Source organism: Oncorhynchus keta, chromosome 21, assembly GCF_023373465.1.
Source record: "Oncorhynchus keta strain PuntledgeMale-10-30-2019 chromosome 21, Oket_V2, whole genome shotgun sequence".
Lineage (NCBI taxonomy): Eukaryota > Metazoa > Chordata > Actinopteri > Salmoniformes > Salmonidae > Oncorhynchus > Oncorhynchus keta.
Genome location: NC_068441.1, coordinates 42,661,446 through 42,681,517, shown reverse-complemented (window position 1 = coordinate 42,681,517; position 20,072 = coordinate 42,661,446). Strand labels below are relative to the sequence as shown.

Sequence of the window (20,072 nt, the reverse complement as noted above, 5' to 3'; positions counted from 1 at the left end):
GTCATTACCCTGGGGCGGCAGGGTAGTTTAATGGTTAGAGCGTTGGGCTAGTAACTGAAAGGTTGCAAGTTCGAATCCCCGAGCTGACAAGGTACAAATCTGTCGCTCTGCCCCTGATCAAGGCAGTTGTTCCTAGGCCGTCATTGAAAATAAGAATTTGTTCTTAACTGACTTGCCTAGTTAAATAAAGGTTACATTTAAAAAAATAATAGGCCACCAGTTAATTTCATCCTGAAACTATATCTCTCTTGTCATGGTTACACACACACACACTTTTTTGATGGTGTGTGTTGGAGAGAAGATATAATGAGATACGGAGGGTCCTGGACTTCAAACCCAGGCCGGGACACTGTAAAGGTGGAAGCTCAGTGGTCCTGGATTAGCCGGGCCTTTCATGTCTCCTTTGGAACCTTCAGTGTGACCATTGAACCACAGTTCAATTGAGGCCAGAGTGCAGTCGATGGCTATCACGTAATACTGTGAGACACACCCTAAAGGGAAGTGTCGCGCCAGCCTTGTACTCTTTCAACACTAGCTGACTCAGATTGGCCTTATGTTTTTGTTACATTGAAGCTTACTACTCAGTATATACAAGTGCCTTCAGAAAGTATTCACATTTTTCCCACATTTTGTTGTGTTACAGCTTGAATTTAAAATGGAATCCATTTGATGATCTACACACAAACCCCATAATATCAAAGTAGAGTTATGTTTTTAGAATTTTTTACAAATGAATAACAACCCCTTTGTTATGGCAAGTCTTTGTTATGCGCCACTCGGGTCTAAGGCACTGCATCTCTGTGCTTGAGGCGTCACTACTGACCCTGGTTCGAATCAAGGGTTTATTAGGAAGCAGTTTGCTTCCTTAACTCCGATGCCGGAGAGGAAGGAAACTGCTCAAGGGATTTCACCATGAGGCCAATGGTGACTTTAAAACAGTTAGAGTTTATTAATGGGTGTTATGGGAGAAAACTGAGGATGGATCAACAACATTGTAATTGCTGGACTATTAAGCGCACCTGAATATAAACCGCACCAACTGATTTTAAAAAATATATATGTATTTTGTACATAAATAAGCCGCACATGTCTATAGGCCGCAGGTGCCTACCGGTACATTGAAACAAATTAACTTTACACAGCCTTTAAACGAAACACGGCTGGTAACAAAAATAAATAGGCTTTAACGAAACACGGCTTGTAACAAAAATTAAACCGTAGCCTACCAGTAAAGTCATTGGTCACTATCTTCCTCCTCCTGTGCACTGAAACCACTGAAGTCATCTCCTTCGGTGTCGGAGTTGAATAGCCTCAGAATTGCTTCATCCGATGTTGGATCATTTTCATTGTCGCTCTCGTCACTTTCATCCGGAGGCAAATTCCCCGCTGAACTGCCCTCAACAACACGCAGCAGTCCAGCCTTTCGAAACCCGTTGATGATAGTGGATTTTTTGACAATGCTCCACGCTGTCAGGACCCACTGGCAGACTTGACCATAAGTGGCTCTTCGACATGCGGCCCGTTTTAGTGAAGGATTTCTCCCCGCTTGTCATCCAAGCTTCCCACTGAACACGGAGCGCCACCTTAAATGCACGATTTACACTGATGTCCAGTGGCTGCAAATACTTTATTGTGCCCCCAGGAATCACAGCTGGAATTAAGTTTGTCCTCTTAATGGCTTCTTTCACAGAATCTGTTATGTGGGCCCTCATGCTGTCCAACACGAGCAATGCCTTGTTCTTGTGAAAGAATCCTCCCGGTCGCTTGCCGTAACACTCCGTATGCCATTCATGCATTAGGCCTTCCGTCATCCATCCTTTCTTGTTGACTTTCATAACAATTCCTCTCGGGAATGTTTCTTTTGGCATCGTCATGCGTTTAAAAATCAACATCGGTGGAATCTTTTCTCCCGATGCCGTGCAGCTCAGAACACAGGTGAAGTGCCTTTTCTCCCGATGCCATGCAGCTCAGAACACAGGTGAAGTGCCTTTTCTCCCGATGCCATGCAGCTCAGAACACAGGTGAAGTGCCTTTTCTCCCGATGCCGTGCAGCTCAGAACACAGGTGAAGTGCCTTTTCTCCCGATGCCGTGCAGCTCAGAACACAGGTGAAGTGCCTTTTCTCCCGATGACGTTGCAGCTCAGAACACAGGTGAAGTGCCTTTTCTCCCGATGCCGTGCAGCTCAGAACACAGGTGAAGTGCCTTTTCTCCCGATGCCGTGCAGCTCAGAACACAGGTGAAGTGCCTTTTCTCCCGATGCCGTGCAGCTCAGAACACAGGTGAAGTGCCTTTTCTCCCGATGCCGTGCAGCTCAGAACACAGGTGAAGTGCCTTTTTTCAAGCCCAGTTGTTTTCAGCGTGACGGATGATTCGCCTTTCCTGTTGACAGTCCGAGTGAGAGGCAGGTCAAACGTCAGAGGAACCTCATCCATATTTATGATGTCGTGCGGGCCGATGGAATGCTCCTCTATCTTGAATTTGCGGAAGTTTGAAACTTTTTCCTCGTCGGCAGGGAGCTGCTGACACAGACTTGTCCGTACCCTGATGGACAGGCCCTTACGTCTCAAATCTTAGACACCACGATGGTCCACCTCTAAAATCCTCAAACTTCATTGTGGTGGCGATTGTTTTGGCTTTCAGTCGGACAGTTGAAACACCTCGGCCGTCTGCTCTCTGTGTGTTGACCCAGTCTTCAAGCTCATTTTCTAGTTCGGGCCATCTGCTTTTCTTCCCTCTGAAAGTTTTTGTCGTCTTTTTGCACTGAGTCAGTTCCTCACGCTGCTGTTTCCAACGTCTTTATCATTGACTCATTAAGGCCAAGCTCCCGTGCAACAGCTCTATTTCCTTTTCCAACAGTCAGATCGATCGCCTTCAACTTGAAAACTGCATCATATGCATTTCTCCGTGTCTTTGCCATGATGAGGGTGACAAAATGACTACCGTAATCAGAATGATGGGAAGTTTGAGCGCGCTCGATTTAAGTCACATTATGTGACGGTGCTCAGTTTTTTGGCGGCATGAATCTTGTGAAAGTGGGAAAAATCCCAAAATTAGCCGCGTCATTGTATAAACCGCAAGGTTCAAAGCGTAGGAAAAAAGTAGAGGCTTATAGTCCGGAAATTACGGTACTCCACAAAATTATCCTAAATGACAGAGTGAAAACAAGGAAGCCTGTACAAAATACAAATATTCTAAAACATGCATCCTGTTTGCAATAAGGCACTAAAGTACAAATAAAAAAACTGCAAAAAATGTGGCAAAGAAATTGAGTTTATGTCCTGAATACTAAGGTTTTTGTTTGGGGCAAATCATCGGCAAGGACTACAGAGATTTCTATGATAGAAAGAAACGGAATTGAGCTAAGCACAGGCAAAACCCTAGAGGGAAACCTGGTTCAGTCTGCTTTCCAACAGACACTGGGAAACATTCACCTTTCAGCAGGACAATAACCTGAAACACAAGGCCAAATATACACTGGAGTGTCTTACCAAGACAACATTGAATGTTCTTGAGTGGCCTAGTTACAGTTTTTACTTAAATCGGCTTGCAAATCTTGAAAATGTCTGTCTAGAAATAATCGACAACCAACTTTACAGAGCTTGAAGAATGGAAAAAAAAAATTAATAATAAAAATAATAATAATGTGCAAATAATATACAATCCAGGTGTGCACAGCTCCCCTGGGTAAGCTCACAGAGACTTACCCAGAAATAATCACAGCTGTAATCGTATTAAATGTGATTCTAACATGTATTGACCCAGGGGTGTGAATACTTATGTAAATGAGGTATATATATGTATACAGTACCAGTCAAAAGTTTGGACACACCTTTTACTATTTTCTACTTTGTAGAATAATACTGAAGACATAAACTATGAAATAACACATGGAATCACGTAGTAACCACAAACTGTTAAACAAATCAAAATATATTTGAGATTCTTCAAAGTAGTCACCCTTTGCCGTGATTACAGCTTTGCAGACTCTTGTGACAGACATGTCTGTCATCAAGGCAAAGGTTGGCTATATTGAGTAATCTCAAATATAAAATCTATTTTGATTTGTTTAACAGTTCTTTTTTGGTTACGACATGATTCCATGTGTCATTTCATAGTTTTGATGTTTTCACTATTATTGTACAATGTAGAAAATAGTCAAAGTAAAGAAAAACCCTTGAATGAGTAGGTGTGAACACACTTTTGACTGGTACTGTATATATATTTTTTAAATACTCAAATTTCAAAAAACATATTTTCACTTTGTCATAATGGGGTTGTGTGTGTAGATGGGTGAGATTATTTTATTCATTTTTTAAAATCCATTTTGAATTCCAGCTGTAACAACAATACAATGTGGAAAAAGTCAAGGGGTGTGAATACTTTCTGAAGGCACTGTTAACTGTTTCTTGTGAGATCAAGTCGTGTAACTTTACGGCAGATCTGTGTTTTCATTCAGGGATTTGAGGATCAGTCTTTGAGAGCTCAACCCATTTTCTTTCACCACTCATCGCTCCATCAAAATGGTCGTCAACGCCCTCATCTCCTCATGAGTACTTAGGGGATGTCTTGATGGTTGTGTTCCCTCATCCCCTCAGAAGTACTTATATTAGGGTCTTGATGATTCCCTCCTTCCCTTAAAATGGTATTTCCTAGGGGAACCCTGCTATAGAGGATGTGAAGTGTCTATGCTAGGGGAACCCTGCTATAGGGGATGTGAAGTGTCTATGCTAGGGGAACCCTGCTATAGAGGATGTGAAGTGTCTATGCTAGGGGAACCCTGCTATAGGGGATGTGAAGTGTCTATGCTAGGGGAACCCTGCTATAGGGGATGTGAAGTGTCTATGCTAGGGGAACCCTGCTATAGGGGATGTGAAGTGTCTATCCTAGGGGAACCGGGCTCTAGAGGATGTGAAGTGTCTATGCTAGGGGAACCGGGCTCTAGAGGATGTGAAGTGTCTATCCTAGGGGAACCCTGCTATAGGGGATGTGAAGTGTCTATGCTAGGGGAACCCTGCTATAGAGGATGTGAAGTGTCTATGCTAGGGAACCCTGCTATAGGGGATGTGAAGTGTCTATGCTAGGGGAACCCTCTAGCTGTGAAGTGTCTATCCTAGGGGAACCGTGATGTGAGTGTCTATCCTAGGGGAACCCTGCTATAGGGGATGTGAAGTGAAGTGTCTATCCTAGGGGAACCGGGCTCTAGAGGATGTGAAGTGTCTATGCTAGGGGAACCGGGCTCTAGAGGATGTGAAGTGTCTATGCTAGGGGAACCGGGCTCTAGAGGATGTGAAGTGTCTATGCTAGGGGAACCCTGCTATAGGGGATGTGAAGTGTCTATCCTAGGGGAACCAGGCTCTAGAGGATGTGAAGTGTCTATCCTAGGGGAACCGGGCTCTAGAGGATGTGAAGTGTCTATCCTAGGGGAACCCTGCTATAGGGGATGTGAAGTGTCTATGCTAGGGGAACCCTGCTATAGAGGATGTGAAGTGTCTATGCTAGGGGAACCCTGCTATAGGGGATGTGAAGTGTCTATGCTAGGGGAACCCTGCTATAGGGGATGTGAAGTGTCTATCCTAGGGGAACCCTGCTATAGGGGATGTGAAGTGTCTATCCTAGGGGAACCGGGCTCTAGAGGATGTGAAGTGTCTATGCTAGGGGAACCGGGCTCTAGAGGATGTGAAGTGTCTATGCTAGGGGAACCGGGCTCTAGAGGATGTGAAGTGTCTATGCTAGGGGAACCCTGCTATAGGGGATGTGAAGTGTCTATCCTAGGGGAACCGGGCTCTAGAGGATGTGAAGTGTCTATCCTAGGGGAACCGGGCTCTAGAGGATGTGAAGTGTCTATCCTAGGGGAACCGGGCTCTAGAGGATGTGAAGTGTCTATCCTAGGGGAACCGGGCTCTAGAGGATGTGAAGTGTCTATCCTAGGGGAACCGGGCTCTAGAGGATGTGAAGTGTCTATCCTAGGGGAACCGGGCTCTAGAGGATGTGAAGTGTCTATCCTAGGGGAACCGGGCTCTAGAGGATGTGAAGTGTCTATCCTAGGGGAACCGGGCTCTAGAGGATGTGAAGTGTCTATCCTAGGGGAACCGGGCTCTAGAGGATGTGAAGTGTCTATCCTAGGGGAACCGGGCTCTAGAGGATGTGAAGTGTCTATCCTAGGGGAACCGGGCTCTAGAGGATGTGAAGTGTCTATCCTAGGGGAACCGGGCTCTAGAGGATGTGAAGTGTCTATCCTAGGGGAACCGGGCTCTAGAGGATGTGAAGTGTCTATCCTAGGGGAACCGGGCTCTAGAGGATGTGAAGTGTCTATCCTAGGGGAACCGGGCTCTAGAGGATGTGAAGTGTCTATCCTAGGGGAACCCTGCTATAGGGGATGTGAAGTGTCTATCCTAGGGGAACCCTGCTATAGGGGATGTGAAGTGTCTATGCTAGGGGAACCGGGCTCTAGAGGATGTGAAGTGTCTATCCTAGGGGAACCGGGCTCTAGAGGATGTGAAGTGTCTATCCTAGGGGAACCGGGCTCTAGAGGATGTGAAGTGTCTATCCTAGGGGAACCGGGCTCTAGAGGATGTGAAGTGTCTATCCTAGGGGAACCGGGCTCTAGAGGATGTGAAGTGTCTATCCTAGGGGAACCGGGCTCTAGAGGATGTGAAGTCTCTATCCTAGGGGAACCGGATACAGGGGATGTGGTGACGGTGGTACTGACCAACAGAACTCCTGAAGGGACACCTCACCAGATGCCCACCCACCCTTAATGGACAACACACTCAGTCTCCTTACATGTTTCCGGATCCCCCCCACTAATCTCCCCCTCCTTCATCTCTCTCTCCCTCCTTCCATCCCTCTCTCCCTCCTCTCCACTGGCCAGTCACTCTCCTAATACGGATGATGCTGGGCCAATTGTGCGCCGCCCTATGGGACTCCCGATCACGGCCGGATGTGATACAGCCCGGGATCGAACCCGTGTTGGTAGTGACGCCACTCAGGATCCTTCTTCTTCTCTTTTCCATTGATGAAGGAAGTGGAGAGGAGGGGATGGAAAACGCTTGCCTGGGCTGGGGCTTTATGGCATCACAGCTGGCTCGTACTTGTCCCACGGTGGCGGCATTATGCTGATTGGTCTCTGTATATGGCGTGTTGGCGCGCTCCCCTTTGATATGGTGCGATGTTTGTTTCTGGATGAGGAAAGGTAGGAATGCTAATTAAGTCCTGACTTAGGGGAAGCACTGTAAATATGTCCAATCTTTAAGCAAGGAGGATACCTGTTGTATTGTTCAGAGGAGCTCTCCAGTGTTGGATAAGATATCTTCATATCAGACCAGGTTCAGTATAACTGAGTTCATCTCAAGTCAGGTGCTATTCTTGCTTTCTGTGTTATGCTAACCACATTGCAAGGGTGATGCCCCTGAGGAGATAAATAAAGTTGTATTAAATAACAGTAGCAGTGCGTGGGTAAAATCAATGGGGAAGCCAAGCCAGGAAAAAAATAATAATCACAAAACTGGAGAGCAACCTCTGTCTGGTGAAGTCCACAAAACATATTGCATGTAACAAACAGTTTCATGACCTACAGCATGGTCAAGCAAGTGAATTTTTCTGACATTTTTGGACTACTAAACAACTATTGATTTAGAACCACAGCGAGTTACTGCAAGTTGGAAAGTCAGGAGCTGCCTTCACTATTCCAGCACCATTTCAACTTCAATATTTCGACATCATCTAATCACCTATGTTTAGTGACAACTAAGAGATACCAAAAACAATTTCGTCCAGTCAACGTAAGCTAAATATGATGTGGCTGTCCTTGGTTCTGATTTCTCTGTGTGTTCGTTCATGCAAGTAGAAAAAGCATATTTACTCACCCTACTTGTAGAGAAAGACCAATCCCATCCTCCTCTCTTCAGATCAGATAGATGGGCTACACATGCAGAGACAGAGGCGCTGTTTCACTCACTCGGATGCTTTCTCATAAATACTCGCCACTGTTAAATAAGGAACATGCAGTATGTCACACTTTGACAGTAACCTATGCTTGTAGTCAATGCTGTGTGTACAGATGTAGGATTGTAATTTGAGCCAGTTTGCTACAGCAGGAAATGAATCCTGTAGCAAGAGGAAATGTGAATTATTATGCGATTTATAATTAATGGCCTGTTTTGTTAGGGGTGATACTTTTCTCGTAAGGGAAAATCAAGTCTGAAATCTCAAGGTGGTAATTACAAACTTCAGATGCCTTTTTTAAACCTCATACACTACAAGTTTTGAATTTCCTTCATTGCAGGAAAGTTATCCTGCAACAGGGTGATCAAATTAAGATCCTACATCTGTACTAATAGCATAAGTATGAATGTGTCAGACAGCCTGAAAGCTATGCATACCGTGAGTGGGTATTGAAGCATGGCCATGAAAATATGGCCTCTTAGCTCTCTACAGGACGTGAGCATAATATAATGCTGGAAATTCTCGCAAGCTTATGGTGCAATGCAAAGCAATTTAATGCATCAACGTTTTAATTATATCTGTCTCTATTCAAATAAATTAATACATAACAGGTGAATTTGCAAAGAAATCTAGTGCAGGAATTTGAATGAAATATTCTGGTACTTGGTATTCATTATTAATAATAAGGCTTTATTAATTTTAATTTTACCTTGTTTCCTCCCTCCCACTCGCTCTCGTTCTCTCTCTATTTCTCTATTCACAGTTGTGGTTTTGTACGTTCAAGGCATCGGGACAAAGGAGTGGAGAGAGGTGAGTGAAATTACTTTTTTATTACAGATTTTACGTATACGGCTTTGGAAGGATAAGCAATTCTTTGCTATTATACAGTTGAAGTCGGACGTTTACATACACCTTAGCCAAATACATTTAAACTCAGTTTGGAACAATAAGGAAGAGCATTCCTCTCTTTGAGGAACAGATACATTTTTGATTGAAATCGTTGCTAATACTACGGCAGAATCAATGCCTAATAGGGCCTAAAAGTGTGGAACCGACCCTAACTGGGCCTAACTGGTCTGAACAGGTTCTAACAAGTTCCAATTTGGATTCTCTCACAACCTCTGGTCTTGAGACTCCATAATAAATCACATTTCTTGTCAGCCAGACACAGCCAGGGGGAAGGTTCACCCATTCATATGTGGGTTAAATCATCTCTGACAGTCACATTGGGGGGGAAAGCCTTTAATAGACAAGTATACTTTAATTGGCAAAAGTCATTCAAGATCAGAATTGGTTTTTGGAATGAGTAATCAAAACATTTGGTCACCGATTTTTGTTCATTAAGAAGCTATTGGAACTCAAAGGGGCAAAAGCTTTGGATATGTGAACGAAGAGTATTGTGATGCGCTCTCTCTCCTTCTCTTCTCTTCTCTTCTCTCTCTGAGGGGGAGGGGTATGCATCAACAGCAATTGGTGTACTGACTCTAGCGCAGTGGAAGTTTCGATCCATTGTTCACCCGTCTTTGAATACCTAATGGTCAAATGCCGACCCTTCCACCTCCCCAAGAGAGTTTTCAGCTATTATTGTGACTGCTGTATATATTCCACCTCAGGAAAAGATAAAGAACAAACTGGCACTTAACAAACTGTACAACACTATAAACAAGCAGGAAACCAAGCACCTGGAGGCTGCTTTTCTGGTTGCCAGTGATTTGAATTCTGCTTCATTAACAGTTCATAAATCAATTAGGTGCCGGAACAAAAAGTGAACGTGAAATGGGGGTGACCTGGGGGGCTCTGAGGTACCGGAAAGCATCAGCAAAAGTAATCACCTTTTATAATTAAGTATTGCATGCCTATCATAGCATTTGCGTAGTAGCAGAGAGCAGTAGACTAGAGGTGCTTGCAGAGGTTGCACACATGGGGAACATTTTGAGTAGCTTAGGGTTCACTTGCATTTCATGCAATTCTACGTCATTTTACATTACTGGACACTTTGGCAGAATCCTTTTTAATACTGCACATATTATCGAAATGACAGGTTACTTTGACCCTGACAAACTGAGAATCTGAGATCAATAAAAACGATCTTGTCTTGAATCGATCAATAGCTTTAGGCCTAGGTGTGTGGTAACACACATTGAAGGATATGATAGTCCTTAAAATGCTTTCCAGTTTCACTGACTCACCCAATGATGCACAGCTGGTGATGGCCGATGTGTTCGTGCCAAAAGCCTATCTCTCTCTTGTTTTACTTTGTGAAACAATATTTTGAAGTTGATCAGATATTTTGGTAGTCTACAGCAGACTGATTACAGTCTACTCTTTTCAGTAGGAAGTATTTGATTTCCAACCTGTCAGTGTTTTTCCCGCGACTATATATTGTGAAAGGCCTATTTTGTCTGCATACTGTTCACTAACAGATTTGCCACACGTTCCCGACTGTAGGCTATGCCTTGTTATTGGCGCTAGGCATTTTATATATATATATATGATCCTCTGTGGCTAAATTATAGGCCTTCTCATGTTGTAGTAGGCTATTCTGAGTTATTCCATTTCTTTCTGAACAGGCAGCAGTAATTCCGTAACTTTGGCAAATTTATTTCAATTTATCAATTTAACTGCTCCTCCAGAACCCTTCGTGCGGCTATGATTTTATAAGGAAATACATTATGAAGTGCAACACTGGAGAGATGAGTTGCAGGTTCATGTCAATCAGAACAGAGAGATAATCGAAAGTGAATCTCTTTCTAGTTCTCTGAGAGATACAGACACCCTTCTCACACGGCCACGCGTTGGTTTCAAACAGGTTACAATGTTGTGTAAACCATAAGCTCAGGCCGGCCCAACCCGAATCAACTCTTAGAATATCAGGCCTGGGCTGAAAATTGACTTTTTCACGATGCGTTTTTTTTAGGGGGCAGGAGAATTAAGACGAGGCAATGAACTTTCACTTTAATTCACATTTTTACATTGCAAATAGTGAAAGTTATGTTTCATATAATAAGAGTTACCGAATCGGGCCAGATCGGTTCAGGAAGGAAACGGCTCAAATGAACCACTAGTCATTAAGACACGTGATGCCCAACTTCCATCAACATGTCTCCTTCACCACTAGGGGCAATAAAGTCCTAGACCACTGCTATTCTACACACAAGTGTAAGGATCAACGCTGGTAGATGAGAAGCAGGTACAGGGAGAACATTTAATGAACAACATACATGAAACAGAACAGGAACAGCGTCGGGACAGAGGAAAAATAACGACATCAATGCTGACAAAGGAAACAAAGTCAGGAGCAGACAGAAATAGGGAAGTCAATCAACAAAGTGCAGGAGTCCAGGTGAGTCCCATATTGCGCAGCTGCGCGTAAAGATGGTAACAGGTGTGCGTGATAAAGGGCAGCCTGGCGCTTGAGGGAGAGAGGGAACAGATGTGACAGTACCGCCTCCTCTAGGGGTGCCACCCGGCATCCCACCTGGGCGAGCCTGACGGGCCGGCCGAGGCATGGGCGCCAGACAAGCCGGCTGTGGTGTGGGAGCCCGACGAACCAGCTGAGGGGTCATAGTCCGGCCATCCGGCTGTGGCGTGGGAGCCCGGCAAGCTAGCTGAGGCACCCCCGGTTCCCTTGGCGACAGCAACCGGACCCGACGTCCCCAACCAAATCAAAAAACAAAACTCCCTGATGCTTCTTTTAGGGGTGTCAGCATTTTGTAGGATCGACGCTGGTAGACGAGAAGCAGGTACAGGGAAAATATTTTAATGAACAACAGACATGAAACAGAACAGGAACAGCGTCTGGGCAGGGGAAAAATAACGACATCAAAGCTGACAAAGGGAACAAAGTCAGGAGCAGACAAATAGGGAAGTCATATTGTGCAGCTGCGCGTAATGATGGTGACAGGTGTGCGTAATAAAGGGCAGCCTGGTGCCTTCGAGCACCAGAGAGGGAGAGCGGGAGCAGGCGTGACAACAAGCAAGCATACAAGCCCTCCCTCATTCCCCTTCAGCAAATCAGATCATGATTCAATACTCCTCCTTCCTGTCTACATGCAGAAGCTCAAAGAGGAAGTACCCATGATGCTCTCCATAGAGAAATGGTATGCCGAATCGGAGGCTATGCTACAGGACTGCTTTGTTCATGCTGACTGGAATATGTTCCGGGATTCTGCCGATAGTATCGACGAGCTAACCACCTCTATCACTGGCTTCATTAGAAAATGCATCACCGAAGTTTGTCCCCACAGTGAAGGTTCGCTGCTTCCCCAATCAAATTAATAAATTCCCTTAGTCTCCCTTGCCACCAAAAACTCATTCACTTTTTTGTCTCCCTTGCCTTCTGTCTGGTTCCACAGTCACATTCTGCCTAGGCGAATGACGTCATTACTTTTTTAAAGAAATAGAGCACACTTTTATGAAAGAAGAGATCACTTCTTCTATGCAAATGTTGTTGATCAGTCCAATAAAATGATTTGTTCTCATAGCAGTTGCCGATTTAAAAATAAGTCCTTAATTGAAGTAATTGTTAGTCATCTGTAGCTACATGATATCAGCTCAATAACTCAATGCATGCACACACTCCTACTGAATAATATACATTCACCTGTGTTATGACTAGAACTAGGCTACATCTTGATTTACCCAGTTTATCAATAGAGATTTACCATTATATTGTTTTTTTAGTTAGATTGGTAAAAACAAAGTCAAATTGAATGTATGATTGTATCATTTATTCATTAATGCATAGCCTACATTGTTGTCTAAAACATGTTTACATTAAAATTTTCAAATTAAATTGAACTCAAAAGAGGCCCAAGGATTGAACAGAGCAGTAGCTAAGTTTGTCTGGATCAAGTGTCATTCTGTGACTTTGGCTAATATGCCAATTTTGTTGTGGTATTGTTTTGGTATCGGGGGGGGGGGGATGTAGCGTAGCAGGTTGAGAGTTTCAAGTTCATCTGTGTCCAAATCACTAGGGACTGAAAATGGTCCACAGACACAGTCTTGAAGGAGGCACGGCCTCTCCCCCTTAGGAGGTTGAAAAGATTTGGCATGGACCCTCAAATCCTCAAAAGATCTATAGTTGCACAATTGAGAGCATCTTGACTGGCTGCATCCCTGCTTGGTATGGCAACTGCACCTGTGGACAGACCAGTACATCACTGGGGCAGAGCTCCCTGCCATCCAGGACCGCTATATCAGGCGGTGTGAAAGGAATGCCTGGAAAATTGTCAGACTCCAGCCACCCAAGTCATACTATTCTCTCTGCTTCCGCTCGGCAAACCGTACTGGAGCAACAAGTCTGACACCAACAGGCACCTGAACAGCTTCCATCCCCAAGCCATAAGGCTGCTAAATAGCTAACAAAATGGCTACATGGACTATCTGCAATGATCCTTCTATTTTATGCACAGACTATGCACACTCAAGACTTTACACACACACACATATACACACTTCAATTGCTCACACACAACACGCACACTCATACTGACTCACACACAGTACAATCATTTTTACTTCTCCACATTCCTAAAGAAAACGATGTACTTTTTACTCCATACATTTTCCCTGACACCCCAAGTACTTGTTACATTTTGAGAGGCTGACTGGAAAATGGTCCAATTCACATGCTTATCAAGAGAACCTCCCTGGTCACCGTTACTGTCTCTGATCTGGTGGACTCGCTAAACACAAATGCTTTGTTTGTAAATGATGTCTGAGTGTTGGAGTGTGCCCTCTACTGTCTCTGATCTGGTGGACTCACTAAACACAAATGCTTCGTTTGTAAATTATGTCTGAGTGTTGGAGTGTGCCCTCTACTGTCTCTGATCTGGTGGACTCACTAAACACAAATGCTTCGTTTGTAAATGATGTCTGAGTGTTGGAGTGTGCCCGCTCCTGTCTCTGATCTGGTGGACTCACTAAACACAAATGCTTCGTTTGTAAATTATGTCTGAGTGTTGGAGTGTGCCCCTGGCTAACCGTAAATTAAACAAAACAAGAAAAGTGTGCTGTCTGGTTAGCTTAATATAAGGAATTTGAAATAATGTATACTTTTACTTTTGATACTTAAGTACATTGTAGCATATATATTTACTTTCGTATATTTAAGACCAATACTTTTAGACTTTTACATAAGTAGTATTTTACTGGGTGACTTTCATTTTTACTTGAGTCATTTTCTATTAAGGCATCTTTACTTTTACTCAGGTATGACAATTGGGTACTTTTTCCACCACTGTTGCCTAGTCACCTTACCCTTCTACATAGCTAACCCTACCACTCCAGTACCCCTGCATATTGGAAATAGTATTGGCACTGACCCTGTATATAGCTTGCTTACTTTCTCATGGTCTTCTTGTTATTATTTATTGTGTGTTTTGGTTCTATTTTACTTAATTGTTTAGTACCACTATTATTGATTACTGCATTGTTGGGAAAGGAATTTCACTGTACTTGTGCACATGACAATACAACTTGGAACTTGGTTTAAGTTCTGTGTTGCGATATCAAAGGTGCTCAGCGGTTACCTTCCACAGGAAACCACACAGGTAGACACTGCCCAGCAAGCCTTAATCCGTATCTTGGGGAGAGAAATACCTACAACCACAGACACACACACTGTCTGTAATATGAGTAAGTCACTTTGCATAAAGGCGTATGCTAAATAGCTATAAATGTTTTTTTTTCACCAAAAACTGGGGGAACATTGGCCTATAGTTGCTTTAGTGAGGAGCCAATGTGGCGGCAGGTAGCCCAGTGCTTAGAGCGTTGGACCGAAAGGTTGCAAGATGGAATCCCTGAGCTGACTAGGTAAAAATCTGTTGTTCTGCCCCTGAACAAGGCAGTTAACCCACTGTTCCTTGGCCATCATTGAAAATAAGAATTTGTTCTTAACTGACTTGCCTAGTTAAATAAAGGTAAAATACATTTTTTTAAATTACACCAGTCAGCTGAATGGATGTGCTGATTCTTCAGGAACAGGATACCTTTACAGTGATAGTTTAAGAAAATGCTAGATTGCTGTGCGATGTATCAAATAAAGAATACAGCAATCTTTTTGGGATAAACTCCCTTACTTACAAACTAAGCCAGGATGTTTCATACCAATCTTTCCTGACAATCATTTAATGCTCCCTCCACGTCTTTTGAAAGATAAAAGTGATAAACGTTTGGTATTTACTTTTCAGAACTTTTTTCCCTTTACACTTTGGTAAATCTGGTCCTGTCTTAAAGTTACCCTGTGAATTTATCAGTTTATTCCCTTTTTTTCAATGAATGCAGCATAAACTGGTCTGCGCTTAGTTTCAGACTCTCAACATTGTAGGCTATTCTGTATGTCGTGCATGGATTCAAGTACTTCCAATGTTGTGCCATAGGCAAATTAAACGAGTTGTGCTGGTGTTCCGAATGTTTTGGAAAGGGTGACTTAGAACATGAAAAATGGTCAACCCATTAGCTTTTTTTTCTCCAAAAATATATATCCATTATCCTCCTCAACTTTTTAAGTCTCCAGCCATCACTGCCTGAACGATAAAAGTTTGGTATTTACTCTTCAGAACCATATTTTCTCTTCACTTTATATAATAAACGGCCAGCAAAAAAGTTACATCTCTGTGAACTTCTCAATGAGTTTCCCCCCTTTCATTTCCCATGAAAGTCTCGCTCTGCCATGAGGAGCTCCTCAGTTTTGCTCTCAGTCTATTTTCCGGCACTCTTTTATAATAAATCTGGATGAAGAGAAGAGCAGCTCGTTTCTGCTTTCGTTGCCAGGTTGGAGCCGAGCCTGGACTTGCCCATATGCTTCCATTTCCCAGTCTGCTGGCCGACCTCCCTCAGGCGGTGCTGCGGTGCAGTTTAATCACTGTGTAAAAGACGCATTCTTTGCCCACCGCTACGGATGCTGTTTGGCAGGCTCTCTCATCAGTACGAAATATGGGGTTCACCACCCTGGGTCGTGCTCATGAGCAGGCGAATAAAATAAAAAAGTTTTGCAACAGTAGTACTGAGGATTAACCGAAATGGCGTTTAAAAAAAAAAAAACGTTTCTGTGAGCTCAATGCGCACATTGCTGCGCAGTTTCTCTAGAAATAAATAATAAAACCATAAAATAAAACAAATGTAATATACACAACTGAAATATTTAATTAAAGTAAGCAGTCACTACTAGGGATTAATATTTTCCCCCAAAAAGTTTCAGTACTGCGAATAATTCATATTTATCCCGAGAGTCCCGAGAAATACCGCAAAACTACTGCCACTATGCCAGGGATCTACCAAAATAAGATTGTAGCCGCGCCACACTACCGGCTTGGTTGCGCCACTATGTAAAGATTTCATAGCAAGTTAATTTTATATTTAGAAATGATAGAGTAACTTTGATCACAAATGACGTTCTTGTGAAATGCGAAACTGGCCGTTCATAAATTGAGTGTTATCATGTAACTCAATTAATTCAGCTAATTTCAGCAGTAACCTAGGTTATGTCGACACACAGGACGGGCAGAGCGCACCCGAGTAGTCTATAGCGTTGCGAATCATAAAAACTTTGTAATGGCAGTCAAACAAAAGGCAAATTACCAAAGTAGCTAACCTTGCTAGATAAACTCCAAAAAATGGCAGAATATATCCTATTTGGCTAAATCGAATTGATTATTATACAGATAACAGATCAGCTCATGAGTAACGGAGACATGAAGAGAGAAATGTTATTAAATATCAAGTCATCTTAACAGGGACCAACTGTTAAAAAAAAACATATACTCTCATGCGGTTTATTTATCACACATTCTCTACCGAAGCTCTCAATCGAAGCGGGGGACATGTTATAGCGGTATTTTGACATGCATAGGCGGACATCTTTTGATAATGCAACCGAATAACGAATAAAGTTACGAATTTTCATGTGAGGAGTTCGAATTTTTGGATTCAGAGAGATTGGGACGATAGGAAAATAGCCTCGGCTCTATATAAGGCTACTTTGTGAGTCAATATATAAATAATCCACTTGATTTATATTTCTGATCAGTGATAGATGAGCAAACTAATAAATTAGCTACAACTTCCTCTTGTCCAGCCAGAGGTCAATTAACTAAATATACAGACAGATTCAGTGAAACAAAATCACATTGATTGATTATTCGACAATCCACAGGATTCTGGTCAGGAGTAGGACAGGCATTGTGGCAAATGTTCAGGCAAATGTTCTGATCAGCTAATATATGAATAAAGGTGATCATTAGCACGCACCTCGTCTTAGCTAACATTTTCCCCAGCCTAATTGTTACCAAATATCCAAAAGGAGAGTCAGTGAACACAACCTGACATTGATTGATTTATCTAGACAATTCCCCCACGCTTGTCTTAAAGCAGCGTGATGCCACTCTCCCATTCAAAAAGGTGCTATAAGAACACACTCTTATTTACAATGACGGCCTACCCCGGCCAAAGCTGGGCCAATTGTGCATCGCCCTAAGGGACTCTCAATCACGGCCGGTTGTGATACAGCCTGGAATTGAACCAGGGTCTGTAGCACTGAGAAACAGTTCTTTAGACCACTGCGCCACTCGGGAGCCCAAAATTAGTATAACGGTTGGACATGACTTTGGGATTTAAATAAATAAACTCTAAACAAGTCAAACCTACCTCCAAAAAGCACTAATTGCTTAGCATTATGCAACACAAAGCTAAAATGAGCATATCTTATTGGACAAGTCTAGGTTAGTCCTTCCTTGTTTTAGTCTGTTTTCTTCTGTTTAATGCCAAATGAACACAACCCTGGTACGGTAGTATAGATAGGCATTGAGAGGATGTGTAGAATTATGGAACTTGGCTCGGAGCTTGTTTTGATGCAGTTCGGTTAGTAGCAGAGATTTTGTTTGTCTAACAATATGAAACAAGATAATTAGTATTAGTTTCACCAGCAGCTCTGCAGAGCCAAGTTGACTCGAATCCAAAGCAAGTGCGAAACCAAGACAAAACAAAGTTTTCTTCAATGATATAATAATAATATGCCATTTGGCAGACGAAGTGACATAGTCATGCATACAGTGCCTTGCGAAAGTATTCGGCCCCCTTGAACTTTGCGACCTTTTGCCACATTTCAGGCTTCAAACATAAAGATATAAAACTGTATTTTTTTGTGAAGAATCAACAACAAGTGGGACACAATCATGAAGTGGAATGACATTTATGGGATATTTCAAACTTTTTTATTAACAAATAAAAAACTGAAATTGGGCGTGCAAAATTATTCAGCCCCCTTAAGTTAATACTTTGTAGCGCCACCTTTTGCTGCGATTACAGCTGTAAGTCGCTTGGGGTATGTCTCTATCAGTTTTGCACATCGAGAGACTGACATTTTTTCCTCCTTGCAAAACAGCTCGAGCTCAGTGAGGTTGGATGGAGAGCATTTGTGAACAGCAGTTTTCAGTTCTTTCCACAGATTCTCGATTGGATTCAGGTCTGGACTTTGACTTGGCCATTCTAACACCTGGATATGTTTATTTTTGAACCAATCCATTGTAGATTTTGCTTTATCTTTTGGATCATTGTCTTGTTGGAAGACAAATCTCCGTCCCAGTCTCAGGTCTTTTGCAGACTCCATCAGGTTTTCTTCCAGAATGGTCCTGTATTTGGCTCCATCCATCTTCCCATCAATTTTAACCATCTTCCCTGTCCCTGCTGAAGAAAAGCAGGCCCAAACCATGATGCTGCCACCACCATGTTTGACAGTGGGGATGGTGTGTTCAGGGTGATGAGCTGTGTTGCTTTTACGCCAAACATTACGTTTTGCATTGTTGCCAAAAAGTTCAATTTTGGTTTCATCTGACCAGAGCACCTTCTTCATGTTTGGTGTGTCTCCCAGGTGGCTTGTGGCAAACTTTAAACAACACTTTTTATGGATATCTTCAAGAAATTGCTTTCTTCTTGCCACTCTTCCATAAAGGCCAGATTTGTGCAATATACGACTGATTGTTGTCCTATGGACAGAGTCTCCCACCTCAGTTGTAGATCTCTGCAGTTCATCCAGAGTGATCATGGGCCTCTTGGCTGCATCTCTGATCAGTCTTCTCCTTGTATGAGCTGAAAGTTTAGAGGGACGGCCAGGTCTTGGTCGATTTGCAGTGGTCTGATACTCCTTCCATTTCAATATTATCGCTTGCACAGTGCTCCTTGGGTTGTTTAAAGCTTGGGAAATCTTTTTGTATCCAAATCCGGCTTTAAACTTCTTCACAACAGTATCTCGGACCTGCCTGGTGTGTTCCTTGTTCTTCATGATGCTCTCTGCGCTTTTAACGGACCTCTGAGACTATCACAGTGCAGGTCCATTTATACGGAGACTTGATTACACACAGGTGGATTGTATTTATCATCATTAGTCATTTAGGTCAACATTGGATCATTCAGAGATCCTCACTGAACTTCTGGAGAGAGTTTGCTGCACTGAAAGTAAAGGGGCTGAATAATTTTGCACGCCCAATTTTTCAGTTTTTGATTTGTTAAAGTTTGAAATATCCAATAAATGTCGTTCCACTTCATGATTGTGTCCCACTTGTTGTTGATTCTTCACAAAAAAATACAGTTTTATATCTTTATGTTTGAAGCCTGAAATGTGGCAAAAGGTCGCAAAGTTCAAGGGGCCGAATACTTTCGCAAGGCACTGTACGTTTTATAACGGATTCAGTTCTCAAATAATGAAACGGTACAAAACAATAAAAACGGATGAACAAGTTTTTGGACCAGAACGACAAAGCTACTTATTCCTCATTGAAGTGTGTTTTTGTGTGTGTGCGTGAGGCAGGCAGCCTTTCCTCCTCTCGTCTCTCTCTCGTCTCTCTTTGAGCTAAAGCTAAAGAGGATTCATTAGGGCTGACTCCAGAGCACCTGACTGCATGCAGAGCCACACTCTGTGGGAAGTCACAGTGACGCTAACGATGCTAACCTACTTTCTACCGAGTTCTTACAGAATAACAATGATGGCTCTCGATTCCCGACTCACGGCGGGCGGTGTGACATTCGGCGGCCACATGTCTTATTTCGGAATACATGTTGGATCCTTGAGTAATTCGCTGTCTGGATGAGCTTTTCTTTCCCCCTAACTTTCTCTGTTTTATAACTTTTA

General features: G+C 42.9%; 1 protein-coding gene across 1 annotated transcript in view; it reads left to right on the top strand.

The window, feature by feature from the left end:
* Positions 1 to 20,072, top strand: part of LOC118399710 (copine-9-like) — a 164,048-nt gene that overhangs the window by 27,540 nt on the left and 116,436 nt on the right. The window contains exon 3 of the mRNA XM_052473955.1: positions 8,709 to 8,755. Within this exon, the coding sequence (XP_052329915.1) occupies positions 8,709 to 8,755 (47 nt within the window). The remainder of the gene's footprint in view (positions 1 to 8,708; positions 8,756 to 20,072) is intronic.